General features: G+C 47.9%; 1 protein-coding gene across 3 annotated transcripts in view; it reads right to left on the bottom strand.

Moving 5' to 3' along the window:
• The window catches only part of B4GALNT3 (beta-1,4-N-acetyl-galactosaminyltransferase 3), a 99942-nt gene extending 94065 nt beyond the window's left edge, over positions 1–5877 (bottom strand). For 2 of the 3 annotated variants that reach the window (XR_004261623.1, XM_032254411.1), the window contains exon 1: positions 5286–5467. Coding sequence is in view for 2 of the 3 variants with exons in the window: in XM_032254411.1 (XP_032110302.1) it covers positions 5286–5454 (169 nt within the window). In the remaining variant the exon portion in view is untranslated. Of the gene's footprint in view, positions 1–5285 lie in introns of all 3 variants that reach the window. The other variant, XM_032254412.1, reaches the window with a different exon arrangement.
• Positions 5878–18185: the final 12308 nt, after the last annotated feature.

The following is an 18185-nucleotide window of genomic DNA, read 5'->3' as shown; positions in this document are numbered from 1 at the left end:
ATTTTTGCTTATCCAATGGATATTTCTAACATTCAACGTACCACTTAACGTGAGTCTGTAAAAATGGAAAGATCTGTCATGCTTTGTTCAGAATATATAACACATGCAGCCCAGTGCCCTTTAGAGCCACCATACAACTATTCTCACCTCTTCCACTCACATTTTTGTATATTGGTTAATATACAAATCTATTAATTATGTGAATCACAAGGTCAAAGGATTGAAAATTCCAAATGTCTGATTCACCTAGTTGAGATCACATAATCTTTTCATATAAAGAAAAGCGCTTATGGAAAATAAAAGGGTAGTTTTGAGACTGGTGGAACACTGTAGAGGAGAACTAGACAGTGAGTGGCCAACTCCAAGAACAGCCTCTAGGACTCCTTCCAAAGCAAACTCTGCTATGTCCGCAGCTCCGCTCTGCTCCATAAAGCTCAGTACTAGAGGGCTAGACCGGGCTCCATGGCCTGGAAAATTACTGCAGCGTACTTACCAGCCTCTCCTGAAACCAGCCCGGAAGCGCTTTCATAAAACCTTGTGCTACAAAGCAGTTATAACCATGCACAGTGTCTGAACAACTCCCAGGACAGGGAGTGGCAGGCAGCCCCAGCACCACCAAGCAGGGGAATCTCAGCTGAGATTGCGGCTGCCTGGGTAGTAGGCAGGGTAAAGATGGCAGATGCGTTGCTGAGGTTCTGCTGGCCACATCAACACGGGGACTGAGAGACCAGGGAAAGGAGAGACTCTAAGTATGGGTAAGGTTGCCTATTGTCAAAAACTGCATTCCTTGTATAGGCAATGACCAAAGAAAGCACACGATTAAAAAAAAAAGTCTTATCGTTTATCTTTTGTATTTGTATTCACAGGCTATTGTTGGTATGTGTATTACGGTACAGGGAACAAGAATTTCTAGGTTTTATTCTTAGGTCAGTCCCTGATAAACACAGTATCTGCCAGTGGAAAATATCAGGTGCTTGGAAATTCAAAGCTGACACATTCATAACCAGAAGGTACTTATCTGAGCGCCTAGCATGTGCCCAGAATTGAATGTTGATTAGAAGACACATGCAGTAGCCTGGTGACCTGAATGCCAGCATAAAGAGACGTAAACGGGACACATGAAAAGGAGCTAGAGGTTCCCTGGGACAGAGAGGCAGCCCAGCCAGAGCTGCATGAGACAGAGTCCCTGCCCGCGGGAGTACATGAGGCAGTTGTGCTTGCTGCTGTGCTGGGTTTCAACTCCATGCCACGCTATCCCTCCTCTGCCCACACATCTGTCTCATTCACTTCTCCCTTTCTCCCTGCCTGCATCTCAGTTTACTGCTCTGCCCTGCATAACCTCTGTTACTGGAGGGTTTGTATCCTTTCCGAATCAGAATGGCTGTGGTGGCCAGGGCTGCAGTGACTGCCTCACACTGTGGGTGTGCCTCCCTCAGCCCACTCAAGTCAGCCAGAAGTCACAAAGGCCAACCAGACAGATGTGGTACAGATAGAGGTAAGGCAGCAAAAGTCAACGGCTTTCTGAGCCTCAGAATACTTTGGGATCCAGCAAGTAATCCTGGCAATTAAATGGGAACGTGCCAGATCCAGCTTTGGGAGCTCTAAAAGAGGCCAGTGCATGCCTTCCTTCTGTCCTGGATTTGTGCCCAAATGTCATCCACTAGCTCTGAGATGTTTCATCTCTAGAAACCATCTTTTTTTTTTTTTAAGGTGGAGTCTTGCTCTGTCACCCAGGCTGGAACGCAGTGGTGCAATCTTGGCTTGGCTCACTGCAACCTCCGCCTCCCGAGTTCAAGCAATTCTCCGGCCTCAACTTCCCCAGTAGCTGTTTTTGTTTTGTTTTGTTTTGTTTTGTTTTTAGTAGAGATGGGGTTTTGCCATGTTGGCCAGGCTGGTTTTAAACTCCTGACCTCAAATGATCCGCCCTCTTCAGCCTCCCAAAGTGCTGGGATTACAGGTGTGACCTACCGCCCCTGGCCTCTAGAAACCGTTTTAGTCCAGAATTCTGCCTTCAGATAGAATCTTAGCTGATCCAATCTGAACAAATGGGTATATGACTTGTTAAAACCTGCCTGATCAGAGAATCGTTAACTTCCGATAACAGTTTGTTCCCAGGGCTTTTTCAGCCAGTACATATACCAGGATAGCCACATCACTTATTAAAACACTGAAATCCTTATGCATGCATTAGTACAGTGACTGCCCCAGGCCCTCTGAGTGTCCCACTGCCACCTGGACCCCCTCCCCAGGACAGCTTCATGACTCAGCAGCTAAAGGGTTAATGTTGGCCTCAACAAGGGGACTCATCAGGACCCTGTTCCAGAACCATCATGCCATGACAAAAGTATTGTTACCCTCCACTTGTCCCATTCTACAATGCTACCCTCTTATAAAACTTTCAACTGCTTTCTGCTAGCTACTGAATAAACATCAATCTTTAAGGTTTTTATTGTCTTCCACACATAACATCATCCTCTATTCTCCTCATACCCTCTGTTTCACCAAACTCAGCTGTTCAATATTCTCAAATACAAACTTTCCCAGGCTCTCAGTCTTTGTGACATTACTCTTTCTGTCTGCAATAGCCTTTCTGTATCCACCAAAATCTTACCAACTCTTCAAAATCTCCCAAAATGTCACCATTTCCATGAAATATTAGTTGGGAGAGCTGTTCCCATTTCAAGAGGTGTCACAGAAACAAATAGGTCCTATGTTTGCAAAACTTAATGACTTTTATATTACAACCATTTTGATATAGGCACCTTAGCTCTCCTCCTAGATAAAGCTGTAGATGCTAGAAACCCCATCCTAGTCATCACACCTACCTGGCCCCACACAAGGCCTGGTTCCAGGTATGCGCTAAGTAAATATTTGTGTAAATGAATGAGTGAACAGTCCTGATTCTTTTGTCCATTTTCTATTTGTTAAGGATTTTGGTTGTTTTTCTCTGAAGACACTCCAGCTGTGGTTATATCTCCTTCTACATATGGAGCCCAAATTGTACATCATCCACATCTTAAACTACCGGGTTATTTCATGAAGATAAAGAAGGAAGTATGCTCCCCTATCATTACTGGTAACCCTGGAGTTTGTGACTGCCATCTCTCCACACTCTTCTTCCAGCACCAGATCCAGCACAGGGACAGGCAAATGAAAGGTTCCTGGTAATGGGGACTGGCCTTACAGATGACAGGGAGCTGTGGGTGGTGGAGGGAGTTGGCAGGGATTGCTGGAGAAGAGAGGCGGGGTGGCTTGCTGGAAAGCAGAGCCAACAGGCTGGTTCTGGTTGCTGTGGTTGAGGCCAGGGATACAGGCCTGGGAGGTGCAGTTTTACTACCCTGGTTGACATGCGAGGATGTGGAGGAGGGAATGCTAGCAACCCCTTTCCACCTCTCCTTTCCTAATGCCTCCTCCCTGGCTCTCCCTCCACAGGAATAGCTATGAGCTGGAGTGAAACCTACAGGAAAAGAGGGAACTCTGATGCAAGATATCTGGGCTTCTTCACAACAAAAAGGATGGGAGACAAGGAGCCAGAAACCGCAGCTTCCGTCTAAATCTCATTCCATAGGGAAATCGAGAGTAGCATATAAGGGCAAAAAGACAATGTAGCCAAAATGATGGCTACATTGGGAAGAGGCGTCCCCTCCCAGGTCCCCACCCGCACACCCTCCAAAGGAGCTCAACCATTTGGGGCCAAGTGGCCATGCAGGGGAGAATAGATTGGCTGTCTTTCAGAAGGAAGAACAAGGCCCAGAGAAGGGAAGAATTCACTATGGGCAGGCAGATTTTGGTCATTGGAGGAAAGGGCTCTTCTGAGTCCAGCTGTGGCACTGGGGTGGACTCGGCCTTCCTAGTGATGTGCTGAGCTCTCCAGCCCTGGAAATGCTCACGTGCAGTTCAGTCTTAGTATCCAGACTGAAGACACCTTGGAGATCATCTAGACAAATCCTCATTTTCACCTGAGAAGCTGTCTTTTTTCCCTTGATTCCCCAGCTAGTTGGTGGCACAGCCAGTCTCCTCTAACTCACAGCCAGAATTATTTCCATCACCACAGAAAGGTTAGGCCATAAATATACATTTCCAACCCGAACCAGCTCAACAACTGTCCCTAGTAATTCCCTCTCTTGGGCCACAAGAGAAGGCACAGCACCACACCCAACTCTGGATAGAGGAGCTGACAGGACTATAGGTCAGAATGTCTTCTCAGCAACTTGCTCAGTCACTCTGTCTGAGTTTCCCCAAAGCGGGAGGGAAGTGAAGGCATGGGAGGCCATGTGCCAGAACTTTGAACCTCGGCCCCTGAGTCTTGGGTTGGACACGTGGTAGTAATGAGAGTTTCTCCATTCCTTTTCCCAGCTATTGCAGGGTCTTTTACAGCCCCTGACATTGTCAGTTTTACTTTGTTACTCTCATCCACAGTACGTTGAAAACCATCTCGCACAGCCATACCTATTGATGTAAAAAGGCAGAGACCATGCTCTCCTGTTTTCCTAGGAGGAAACTGAAGCATGGAATTACTAAGTGGCTTTGGCTAAGTTAAAAACAGAAGTAGGAATCTACCCGCTGCCCGCTCCACTGTGCTTTCCATCCATCTCCTTAAACTGGAGTTTGGGAGATTGCTCAGGGTTCAGATAACCAGCAGAAAGGGCGGCCGAAACAGGCGAGGGAGGGCGCAGCGGGGAGGTGGGAGATTCAGAGGAAGAGGACAGGGCTGGGAGAGGAGTGAAGCGGGAAGGAGAGGGGACTCTCCGAGGTATCCTAAAAAAGAAGCCCCAGCCAAGACGCCGCAGGAGAGGAAACGGAGGGAGCCAAACAGAAGGCGGTGGGCAGCTTGGGCCGCGCGGACCGGAGCGCGTGCCTAGGCATGGACAGCCGAGAGCATCCCATACACGAATCCCCAGCTCGCGCGTAGACCCCGCGGACCTTCACCCCGGGAGCCACAAGCCGGGCACGGCAGGAGGGGCTGAGTTTCTGCCAGCGTCTCGGCGAGGCGGGCGGGGAGCCTCTCTCCAGGTCGCTCTCCGAGGGGAGAAGCGAGGAGCCCCCCCGGGATGCCCCGGCCCCACACGTCCGGCAGGCAGGCCGGGGCTGGGGAATTTTGCGCTCGGCCCCGCCACTTCCCCCGCCCGCCGCTCTCCCCGAGTACTCGCGGGGCGACGCCAGGCACCTGAGGGAGAAACGGGTGGGAAATCGGGTCTGAGGATGGGATGAGAGGCGGGTCCCCCCAAAGCAGGAGCCGCTGCTGCCCACCCCCGCGCCCTTCGCCTCCCCTCGGCGCTACTTACTCCGGTTCAGGGGGTTCCCGCCGACCTGGGCCGACGCCACCAGTTCCAGATACAGAGTCCAGAGCCCCACCGACACCACGGCGAGAGCCAGCAGCAGCCGGAAGCGCCTCCGCAGCAGCTTCACCGGGCGCAGGAGGAGAAGGAGCCGCGCGGCCCGGGGGCTCCCCATGGCGCTGCGTTGAGGCGGCCGCCGCCGGAGCGGGCTGCAACCCCCCGAGCCACAGCCCCCCGGCCCGGCCCCGCGCCCCGGGCGCCCCGCGTCCCGGCCCAGAGTCTCAGGGCTGCGCCGAGGCCGCCTCCCCTGGCCGCTCTCCGGCTGGGCGCGGGCTCATGCTCCGGCGCGAGGGGTCCCCGAGCCGCGCGGGCGCCCCGCAGTTCTCTCCGGGAGTGGAGCCCGGCTCCTCCTCCGCGCCTGTGCTCCGCGCCGGGCTCTCCTCGCCTCGCCGCTCCAGTCGCAGGCTCGCCGCCGCCCTCTCTCGCTGCGCGCCACCCGCCCTCACTCGCTGCCCAGAAGGAGGCTTCCCCAGCGCACTGCCGCCCGCGTCCGCCAGCCCCAGACTGGGCTCCCGGCTCGGGTCGCTCCCGCTCGCCGCACCTGGCCAGGCCCCGGCCCCGGCCCCGCCCCAGCCCAGGTGGGCTCCGCCCCCGAGAAGCCGCTCTGGCTTCCCTAGCGGAGCGAGAGGTGGGGCCAGAGACCTGGTGCCTCTGCCGACGGGGCACGGGTGGGTTGACGAGGGGGCGAGTGATGATCCGGACTCTGGGCGACCGAGGGAAACCGAGTCACCGCCCAGGCGCCTGACGGTGTGCCTTTAAGCAGAAGCGAAGTAGAGGCTGGTATGGGGGCGCCCAAGGCTTCAGCCTCAGAGCCTTTCGTCGCCTACAGCAATGACCCTACTCTCTGCTTGAGGAAACCAGAGTAGACCTGATATTCGTCGGGAGATATCACTGGACAGTTAACTCCGACATAGCTTCGTCGTCCACCTGAGATTTGAAGACCTTTCTCCCCATCCTGAACCACATCTCCGAGAGGCACCCACAGTGACCCCCAGCAAGCAGTTTTCCCAGACTGGTCAGGAAGGGCTGTTTGAAGACAGTATCTGTTGGAGGGTTCCAAAAATGAATTTTAAAAAGAAAAGAAAGGACCTCACTCTTAGAGTTGAAAAGATCACCAAGATAAGCCAGGCACAGTGGCTCACGTCTACAGTCCCAGCGCTTTGGGAGGCCGAGGAGGGAGGATCCCTTGATCCCAGGAGGTCAAGCCTGCAGTGAGCCATGATTGAGGCACTGCACTCCAGGCTGGGCAACAGAGTGAGACCCCATCTCAAAAACAAACAAACAAACAAAAAACAAAAAAACACAATATTCCGCTCCTCTGCCTTCAGGCAGGTAAAGCATTATTATCTGATTTAAATTAGATAATTAAAGTATCAAGGGCAGAATGAACTGCCCAAGGTCATTCAGCAGGTTACACTGCAGTTTTCTTTTCCATTATCTCTTCTGGGAAAAATGGTCAGAAGACTATGGGAAAAGTGAAGCCGTCAAAGTGTTCCTGGACATTTTTAAAGCAAATTAATATCACACAAGTCCTGTTCCAAGACAGAAGTTCTCACAGAATTGAGAGCTATGTTTCCCTTTTCTCTGTTCTCACCGCAGTTGGACATTGCACATCTCTACAGGACTTTTCCTAATTACCCTCCCCAACTCCAGGCTTCCCATCTCATCCTCTCCACTGCCACCAGATGGTCTTCATAAAAAGCCAGGCATGGTGACACGCACCTGTAGTCCTATCAGGAGGCTGAGGCAGGAGGAGTGTGAGGCTGTAGTGAGCCATGATCATGTCAGTGCACTCCAGCCTGGGTGACAGAGCGAGACCTTGTCTCAAAAACAAACAAACAAACAAACAAAACCCTCACATATGTATCTACACACCTGCTCAAAAATATTTAATGGCTTCCAATGCTTATTGATTAAGATGCACACTGTAAATCGAGAATTCAAGGCCTTCCGGAACCTTTTCCAACTTTAGGTGACCAGGTGAAACCTGCTCCAGCTAAAGTGAGTTTATTCACTGCCCTCCAACACATTCTGTTTTCTAGTTGGTCAACTTGTACTCTTTCTCCAAGGTCCATTTCAGATTCTATAAAGCTTTCTTGGGCCAGCAAAGTCCTAAGTAACTCCTTCCTTCTTGGAGCTTTAGTAGAACTTGCCATCTGTCTCACCATCTGATATGTCGGAACTTACTTGGAGTGTGTGAGTCTTGTTTTCCTAACCTCACTGTAAGGCTTCAAAAATGGGAGCTGTATTTCCAGTGGGTGGTACAACGTCCCTTTAGCACTTAGGAAGGTTTGGGGATGAGGGTAGCACTTTGAGCAAACATCTCCCAGAACTTTCACTGTAGTTCTTGAGCAAAAGGTGGATCCAAAGGACAATTCTCTAATTGCAGGCCCTGGAAAAGGTCTCTGAAGTTCCAAAGCCACAGATTCCTGCACTTCCTCATGTTCTTCTGTGTTTCCACAAGTCCAAGATAGGAGCAACCAGCATGTGCACAGCCTGTGCAAGCTCAGCTGAGTCATGTGGGAAGTGACCAGGGTCCCTGTAAATAGAGTCCCTCTCTCATTGAGGGCAACCCAACTGGGTGTTAGGCTGAGTCACTTTTAGCACTTTGTCATGGAAACAGGTGGCAGCCTTGCCACAATTCTCCCCTCAGACTGAGAAAGCTCATGCAATCACTTCAGTCAGCCAAATGCTCGAAGCATCTATTATGTAGGAACTGGGAGAGATTTAAAACAGGGAGCATCCTGTTTAGCTGAGGAAAAAAGATAGTCGACAGGAAAAGAAATCTGACATTTTAAAGGCCAAGTTTCTGGTCCAAACATGAATTCCAAAGAAATTTAGAAGAAGAAGGAGATCACCTTGTACCTCTTGATTTTTTGTCCTCCTCTTATTTCTATGTTGTTTTTATAACTTGAATAGATTATAACTTTTCTGGCTTACAGTGAGAGCGTGCCAGTTGTTGAAGAGAAAAGAGGCCAGGAAATTAATGTGGCTCTCCTCTCTCCCTCTTCTGTTCCCTCCTCTGCTGTGGGTGACACCTGGGCACTGAGATATCCCTCACATTCAGCCCTGCTTGCTCCGCATCCGTTTTTTGACTCCTAGTGATGTTACAACAGGGGAAGATCTGAATTTTGAGGCCCGAATTTCCCAAGTAGCTGAGCTCCAGAGCTAAGTATATGGATTGAGGCATCGTGGTGGCAAGTTTTAGTAGCATAATATGTTGTCAGCAATGCCCGCTGTCAGTGTGAATTTACCTGGATACTCGCCAGTTCTTTTGATGGTTTTCGCTGTCCTTTCACTCCCCCATTTCAGCTGCAGCACCTGACCCAGAATGGCCCAGGGTCCCATTGTAAAAACTGCACCCAAAAGGAAAAATAATGTCCATCATACACCTGCAATAATGGTAGAAGGGTCTGGTCTTTGCTTGGCAAGAAGATCAGAGGCAGGGCAGGTCAAACTATAAAGGTTCTTCTCCCAAATTACAGAGGCTCTAAGAGAGGTTGACTAAAGTTTTCTAAAATGTGTCCAGATTAGCACAGGGACCAGAAAATTCTGATTTGTGGAGAATTCAGAAGGGAAGGGTGTTTAGTGACCTATATGTATGGTGTGGTGTATGCAGAGCAAGTCTTATTCTACTCTATAGGGATGTCGAAATACACTCAGTAACTCCAGCAACCCCTGTGCCACCCATCCTTTTTCCTAAAACCCGATACCTACATTATCGGGCAGCACCTTTGAGCTTACAGAGCATTTTTACATCTATACTACATCTATATTACATCTATATTGTGTTTTATTTCTCACAACCATATGAGAACAGATGGGGAGGTAGCCTTTGCTATTTACAGATAAGCTTTGCAAGCCTCAGTTTCTTCACATGACCAATAAATGACAGAATCAGAACCGGAACCAGATCTTCAGCCTGCTAGTCCTCTTTCTGTTGTACCCAGAGACTTCCTCCTTCTCCAGCCTGATCTTCCATATCTGCATCCATATTCATATCGTATCTATCTCTATGTATCTTATCCCTGTCTATATATACCTGTGTATGTGCTGGGCAGACTGTGTTCCATTACTTTGAGGCAATTTTTAAGAGATAAAAGAACTGTGCTGAGGCCAGGCATGGTGACTTACGCCTGTAATCCAAGCACTCTGGGAGGCCAAGGCGGGCGGATCACCTGAGGTCGGGAGTTCAAGACCAGCCTGACCAACATGGTGAAACCCTGTCTTAAAAAAAAAAAAAAAGAACCGTGCTGGAGATAGGCACAAATACATCCTGGCAAGCATTTATTTGTTTCATCTCTTTCAACTTATGCAAATCACCTATCCTGGAAACTGTCGTTTCACTGATTCCATTTTACAGATAAAGAAATGGGCTCGGAGATGTTAAATAACTTGCTCAAGGTCATGCACGTGACCAATCTCTTAGGGCTCAGACTCAGGCTTTCTAACTTCAGATCCAGGGCTTTTTTCCCTTTGCACATGCCCCTAGAAGTTCCCCTGCAGAAGTATATTCACTCCGGAAACTCTGAGCTCACCTTCAGCACATCCATAACTCACTCAGCCACATGATCATTCTTCCCAACTTCCCCCTTCCCACCCTCACCGATGCTGCCTGCCCTGCTCTTTATAGAAGAGATCCTTTGTCCTAGCCCTCCTTCCATGAGTCCACCTTTCACAAATCTTTCTGCACGGTTTGCTATTATGGAAGCCAATCCCAGAAGAGGATGAAAATCCCCACTGAATGCTTCTTTCTGACCACTAAGGTTTTCTTTGTTGCTGACACACCCAGAAGGAGATAGTGTGAACAGCACTCTTGGTTGCTCATTAGCTGGTGCTGAGAACATCTACACGAGCCTTCCCAAAGCTCTACTTCCTCTCTCTCTCTAACCACTAAACTCCACTGAAAGACATTCTCTCACCCTTCTCTAGAAAGGCACTCTCCTGTCTACACTCTGCAGTCTTCTGCTACAGATACTAGTGAGGGGATTTGTAGCTGAAGCTAAGACATAATGACCCACAGCTCTGAATAGCTTCCTCCCCACTCCCAAGTCATGGCACATGTTTAATGCCTGGAAGCCGTGTGGCTCACCAAGGTGCCAGGGTAGTGCCATCCCTCTGAGTGAAGTCTTAGTGCTTCCTTCTCTTCTCCCAAGGACACATCCCACAGGCTTAGTCCCTCCCTACAACTTTGAGCAACACACATACGTGTGTCTGAGCACACACAAATGTGTGTCTCAGCATTTTCAGAACAAGGCATAGGTCCCTAGGACTCTCAGTGAAGCTGGATTTCCTATCACTATTCTTTCCTCCTGAAGAAAGAAACTCATATGCACTCCTCACTCCTGACTTCACAGTTTCTCCAACCCCTAACAGGGCTTTTCAATGACCACACCTTTTCTACATTTGATAATCTGTACTCCTTTTATATGCTCTGGCCCAGAAGCCATTCAATAAATACTCTGTAGTAATCGAGAATGTCTTTACTCCCCATTCATACAAGGCTCTGTCAGCTTGAAAGCCCACTCACTTAAGGATGCTTCCCCTAAGAACACAGAAGCAAGGCGTGGATGTCCTTCTCCCCTTGCCTCGAACACGGTTGAATCCACAGCGGGGAGAGCCGCAGCCCAGGTAAGTGGAGCGCACGGCTGTATTAACCTACCTCATGGCTTGGCTTGGGAGGAACAATGGTCCTAAAGCCGGGTACATGTGCAGAGTGCCTCAAAACAGCTCAAGTGCTCAAGCCCCAGACAGACTTCCTGAAAACCTTCTTTGTCTAAGTTCATAGGTCCAGGCCTATAAACTCTGCTGCGGGAACCCCGGCCCTGCCACTTAACACTCAATCACTGTGGCATCTCAGCAGCGCAGTCTCAGTTTCCAGACGGTGATGCTGGGCGCTGATGAGAGGCAGAGCTGCTGGTTTCAGGTTTCTCAGCCGTGTTATCTAAGGACCGGCTGCTTGGGATTTGATCAGGGCTGGCTCAAGAGGGAGGCAGACGCCGTCTTTTCCCCAGAACAGACTCCTCTTTGAGCTCTGCCGCCACCCGGACTGGGGATGGAAGAAAGAAAACAAAAATCCCCACTGTATGTGGCTCTCTGGAATTTAACTTGGCCCTGGAGAGGGAAAATTAAAGAGCAACATTGCTCCTCTGCCTCAGCGCCCTCTGCAGGCGGCAAGCCCCATTACAGCTGAGCTGGTCCAAGATTGGGAACGGGTTAGGGTGAGGACAAAAATAACTTCCGAACCCCTCGGCAGTGGTGGAGGCTCCCATCTCATTCCTAGGTAAAAACTCCGAGCGAAGGAGTCTGATTTAAAGTCAGTTTGGTGGCCAGGCGCGGTGGCTCACGCCTGTAATTCCAGCACTTTGGGAGGCTGACCCCACTAGTTTCAGGCCAGCGTGGGCAACATAGCAAGATCCCGTCTCTACAGAAAATAAAAAAATAAAATAAAAAAGTCAATTTGCAAGAACTGGTTGAAACAGAACATCCTCACTGGCTAAGCTATAAAGAAAGAAGACGAACCCAGCTTAGTGATTTGGGACAAGGCAGTTGGTGAAACTATATAGTCGTGTGGTGAAGTTTTCTATTTTGCTTTCCTAGTCTCTAATATGTTTGCCACCTACATGGTGTGTGGGTGGTGGAGGTGGTCAAGACAGGTGTATTTGTTTTGTGTTCTTTTTTTTCTCTGTCATGCAGGCTGGAGTGCAGTGGCACAATCGATGGCTCCCTCCAGCCTCAACCTCCTGGGCTCAAGTGTTCTTCCCTCCTCGCCTCCTGAGTGGCTGGGACTACAAGCATGTACCACTATGCCTGGCTAAATTTTTATTTTTCCTCTTTCTTCGAGATGGGGTCTTGCTCTGTCACCCAGGCTGGAGTGCAGTGGTGCAATCTTGGCTCGCTGCAACCTGTCTTCTGGGTTCAAGCAACTCTCATGCCTCAGCCTCCCAAGTAGCTGAGACTACAGGTGTGCATCACCACAGCTGGTCGATTTTTGTATTTTTAGTAGAAATGGAATTTTTCCATGTTGGCCAGGTTGGTCTCAAACTCCCGGCCTCAAGTGATTTGCCTGCCTTAGCATCCCAAAATGCTGGAATTATAGATGTGAGCCACTGTGCCTGGTCCTTGGTTACATTTTTTTAACTTTACTTTTTTGTAGAGATGAGGTCTTGCTATGTTGTCCAGGCTGGTCTCAAACTCCTGGGCTCAAGCAATTTTCCCACTTCAGCCTCCCAAAGTGCTAGGGTTACAGACATGAGCCACTGCACCCTGCCAAGGCAGAAGAATCTTTTAGACGCTCCAGGGCATTGAATTCATGCCTGTAATCCCAACACTTTGGGAGCCTGAGGTGGGCTGGTTGCTTGACCCCAGAAGATAGAGTCTGCAGTGAGCAGTGATCTGCGCTGCACTCCAGCCTGGGTGATGGAGTGAGACCCTATATAAAAAATTAAATACATAACAAAGATTCTTCTCTTTGTTAGAGAAGAGGATTCTGCTCTTCAGCCAGGCATCTTACCCTCAAAGGAGGACTGCCAGAGCAGGCCAGTGGGAAATGTGCCTGGTAAAGCCTTGCATTGTGGCATTTCAGGTGTTACTCAGGTGTTTACAGGAGATATTTCACACTCTGAGTTTTCCTTCAGAGAATGTAGAAAGTGACCTCAGAGACTTCACATCAGTCTCTGAATTATTTTTGTAATCTAGGCCAGATGTCCTTTGCTCTACATTTTCAGATCCCAGTGTTATGTCAGCTTTCTAAGATGAGTATATTGCTTTCAGGAAGGTTTTCTTTTAAATGCCACACTATTCTCAAGGGAGATTTCTCCAGCCTTTAGAGACCTATAGGAAAGGAAACCCCACAGCATTCTCACTGTAGAGGAGAGTCACAGGTAGCATCATGGAGAGGAATGCCAACACCTCAGGGGAGGATATGGGTGCCTTGTGAAAAGAGCCCCGAGTCGAACTCCTGGAAACACCAAAACTGGTGGGGCAAGCAGAAGCGGAACCAGAGGCCAGGAGCAGGCAAGTGCAGCAGGCACAGAAGTCAGACTAGGACAGAGACCTAAGAAGCAAGGAGAGCCAGAGGCAGTGCCAGTGCATGGATGGGCAGGCAGCCGGCTCATGACCAACACTTGGGCAGGAGGCAAGGGCAGGAGACTGGGTGGGAAGCACTCAGGTAGGAAAGAGGCGAGTCAGACTGACTCAAGGTGAAATATAGAATCCAGCCTGGTGCCACGGCTCATGCCTGTAATCCCAGCACTTTGGGAGGTTGAGGCAGGAAAATCACCCGAGGTCAAGAATTTGAGACCAGCCTGGTCAATACAGTGAGACTCCATCTCTATGTAAAGTTTTAAAATCAATAAAGAAATAAAAGTGGGGGCCGGGTGTGGTGGCTCATGCCTGTAATTCTAGCACTTTGGGAGGCCCAGATGAGCAGATCACCTGAGGTTGGGAGTTTGAGACCAGCCTGACCAACATGGAGAAACCCCATCTCTACTAAAAATACAAAATTAGCCAGGTGTGGTGGCGGGCACCTGTAATCCCAGCTACTCAGGAGGCTGAGGCAGGAGAATTGCTTGAACCCGGGAGGCGGAGGTTGCGGTGAGCAGAGATTGTGCCTTTGCACTCCAGCCTGGGCAACAAGAGTGAAACTCCATCTCAAAAAAAAAAAAAAAAAAAGTAGGTGAAGAAATATTGAATCTCAAAGATGAGAACAAAAGAGTCTGGCTTCAGGAAATGAGCAGAGAACATGTAGAGAAAGAAGAGTTTCCTAAGGTCATTTTTTTGGGGAAGGAGTTCATTGCTTTGACATGAAACAAGCAAGAGAGCCTGTCTGCACACAGAGAACACAGCTATTTTCCACAGAAGTTTATCAGGTGCTGGCCCAGCCTGGGGAGTGACACAAGAGATGAGGCTAGCATGAGGAATGTTATTTCTCCATCTCTCTAATTTAAGTAAAAAAAACCTCAGGCACACTGGTTCAATCTGCACTGATTACTGAGCTTTGGGCCAAATGAAATCCTACAAAAATGTGCATGACAATACTACTTAGGCTTATTCCTAATTTGGATCCCTCTATTTAATATTAATTATCCTTCCCAAATGCCAAGGCAAGGTTGCCAATTAAGAGACTCTGGAAGAGTCAACGTAAGCAATATTGAAATTGTTCATTTAAAATCAGCACTGCTGTTGTTAAACTCTGAGGATGTGACAACTGTGAGCAAAAGGGGAGGGAAATGACACAAGGCAACACAAGGCTAATCACAAACGTTGTGGTCCAGTCCAGAATTACCAGGACTCACTAGCTGCAGACTAGTAAAAAGGGAGTGAGTCATTGATTGGGGGTAAACTGGGCAAAATGTGCAGAAGATCACTGTACTATTTCTTAGAACAGCATGTGAATCTACAATTATCTAAAAAAATAGAAAGATGAGCTGAATCATCAAGAAGAAAATAAATATTTGTCCAAACTGAAAAAAAATATATGTTTAGCAGAACAACTCAAGATGTATCTATTATAATGACTCATATATATATGAGTCTATTCTGTTCATGTGTCAACACAAGTTATTTAATCAACTAATTTTTAAATTTTTTTTTAAGAGACGGGTTTCACTCTGTAGCCCTGGCTAGAGCGCAGTAGCCTGATCATAGCTCACTGCAGCTTCAACCTCCTGGGCTCAAGTGATCCCCCTGCCTCAGCCTCCCAAGTAGCTGGGGCCGTAGGCGTGCACCACAATACCCAGATAGTTTTTTCTATTTTTTGTAGAGATGGAGTCCCACTATGTCCCTAGGCTGGTCTCAAACTCCTGGCTTCAAGTGATCCTCCCGCCTTGACCTCTCAAAGTGCTGGGATTGCAGACAAGAGTCATTGTGCCCAGCCTTAATTTTTAAAAAAATGGAGTGGCTGGCTCAGCTTGAAAAAAAGAGGCCAGGCAGCTGGAGAGGCAAAGAGAGAGCTAAGATCTGCAAACACAAACAATCATAGCTGCTACTTGGAGGTCGAGTTCCCAGAAGGCTGTTCTGGCAAGGATGGTGGGTTTCTCAGTGACAAGCTGACTCCACAGGCACCTACATAGGTGCCTGCATTCACTTAGGATGTGAATATTCTCATCTAGCAGTTTCCCCAAGAAGGGCATCATCTCCAAAATGAGGGATTTCCTACAGACAATAACACTGGTGCGCTGTGATGTCATCTTAAATGTGAGGCAATTATGTAGTTAATCTCTAGAAGTCTAGGTTGTGTTCACAGTTGCTTTTTGTATGGCCAACTTGAAAATAAGCTTCCAACCAGTCCAGGAGTGGACTATTTCACAGCTTAAGCTCATAAAGCAATGTTTTCACGTGGAGAGATTTAAAACGCCCTTCCAAAATGTTTTCTTTGCAGGGCCTCCCTTCACTTCGCAGCCAAACCCTCCTTCCAGCTCTCTCTTTTCACCTGCCTTTTTTCTGCTGCTCTGCCTATTCTAGCTCTGTTTTGGCTCTGTGCCCTTACCTACTTAGGGAGTTAGAAGGGCAGATGAAGCAGACTGTGACTTGCTGCGATCCTAGACACTTTTTCCCTGGCAGGCAGTTCAACTCAATAAATCCTTCATCAAGACCTACTCCTGACAACTCTATCATTCGTCCCCTGCCAGCTCCCTTCAATCTTTCCAATGTTCGCTCTTCTCCTCAAGCTCACCATCACATCAACGCCCTATCTTGCTTTCAGTGGAGGACTTGACTTTACTTCCTCTGTGAAAACAGGGTAGTTACCCCTTTAGAGTTTTTATGCTAACTCATATGCTCTTACTGCACCCATCAGTACCAGCGCTCATTCTCCCCCAGGCTCTTACTTAGCAACCCCTCTCACTCTTCTGTCTTCAGTTCCTTCCTCTGGCTTTTCCCTTTTAGCCTGCAAATATGATTAAGTCTTCCCCAGCCTAAAACTATCAAAACTCCTCTTTTTGGCTTTATCAACTCTGAAGCTATTTCCCATTTTCCTTCTGGCCTCATCCCTCAACCTAATGTAGGCCAACTTTCATCTCTACTTCAATGAAATTGCTCTAAATTCACCTGCTGCTAAATCCCAAACTTAATTCTAATTTACATGATTCTTCTAGAGCATTTGACAATGCTCCCAACCACTGGCTTGTTGAAGTTCTCAGTCCCCGAGTTTCCAGAACACTATGTTCTTGTTATTCAGACCTTTCCTTTCTTACTGGCTACCCCCCCTCTTACTGTTAAGGTTTCCCCTCTTTGACCGTCTTCTCTTCTTATTCTGTATGCTTTTCATCTTGGATCTCATCCACATCCAATTACCTTCTATCTGTTAGAATTCCAAATCTTTAATACTAACTTATCTTCCAGATTTCTATTCCCAAATTTACTAGAAACAGGCTGCTTCTCCTATACATTGACGCTCACTTAATGGTGTCACTGGACACGTGGCACTTCAAGCCAGAAACTTTGAAGTTAGAGAATTATCCTTTTTTTTTTCCTTTGAGATACAGTCTCACTCTGTTGCCCAGGTTGATGTACAGTGGCACGATCATAACTCACTGCAACCTCAAAGTCCTGGACTCAAGCAGTCTTCCCTCCTTGGCCTCCTGAGTAGCTAGGACTACAGGCGCGAGACACTATGCCTGCCTAATTTTGTTGTTGTTGAGACAAGGTCTCACTCACTGTGTTACCCAGGTTGGTCTCAGTCCCTGAGTTTCTGGGCTCAAGCGATCTTCTCACCTCCTTAACTCTTCCCTAACTCACATCTCATCCATCACAAAGATAGGATGAGCATTCTGCTCCTAAATGATTTGCAAATCTGTCCCTTCCTCTTTCTTCTCAATGTCTCCCTTTAGCTTAGACCCTGAATTTCTCTTCTGGATGAGGACAGCGCCATCTTTTTCCTTCTGTTCCTAGATACAGTGAGTGATGATAGTGCAATCTGCTGTGTTGCAAATATTACAGTAAGTCTTAGTAGCCCAACTAATGTGGTGTGGGTGGAGAGGCAGTGAGAATCATAAGACTGGACCAAAAATAACATAGCCAGAGGCTATTTTATGTTGTGAAAAATCACATAAGTTTTATGGATAAAAAGTTTTATGACTTATTACCAAGTTACTCATATATATGATTAAAACACAAAGTTTAAAATGCAGAGCAAATGATGATGGCGCTTTGCAAAGATCCTTTGCACGATCCTTTGATTTGTTCCTGCAGATACTGCAATAAATCCTAGAATTAAGTGATTGTGCCTTAGCTTGATCTGAAATACAAAGATTTACCAGGAAATAAACATTTCATATATTTATTCTTTCATGATACTTCTTACCCCCTCGCCTGCTTTGAGACAGAGTCTTGTTTTGTGGCAGAGGTGCAAACATGGCTCACTACAGCCTCAACCCCCCAGGTTCAAGTGATCCTCCTGCCTCAGCCTCCCAAGTAGCTGGGATTACACATGTGCACCACCACACCCAGCTAACTTTTGTAGTTTTTGTGGATGCGTTTTTGCCATGTTGCCCAGACGGGCGTGGACCTCCTGGGCCCTAGCAAGCCTCTGCCTCCCAAAGTGTTGAGATTACTAAATTACTGACATGAGCCACCACAACCTGACCCCCTTGCCCCTAATTTTTAAGAAATGAGTTTGCATTTCAAATTATTTTCATGCATGACTTTATATCACAAACTATTTCAGATTTTTATTAAGTTGTTTTTCTCTAGTTTTAAGCAAACCCAAACATTTTCAATTGATTTAAAGCGTCTTGGAATATTTAACAGGTTTGCATAATTGTATTAAATGAAATTTCATGCCATTTCTTATGTCTTATATTACGTAGCTCTGTCTCCTGCACTTGCATTTCCCCAAACATTCTG

This window comes from Sapajus apella, unplaced genomic scaffold (assembly GCF_009761245.1).
Source record: "Sapajus apella isolate SASKATOON/1434 unplaced genomic scaffold, GSC_monkey_1.0 scaffold86, whole genome shotgun sequence".
In the NCBI taxonomy this organism is placed as follows: Eukaryota; Metazoa; Chordata; class Mammalia; order Primates; family Cebidae; genus Sapajus; species Sapajus apella.
This window is presented reverse-complemented; position numbering and strand designations above follow the sequence as displayed.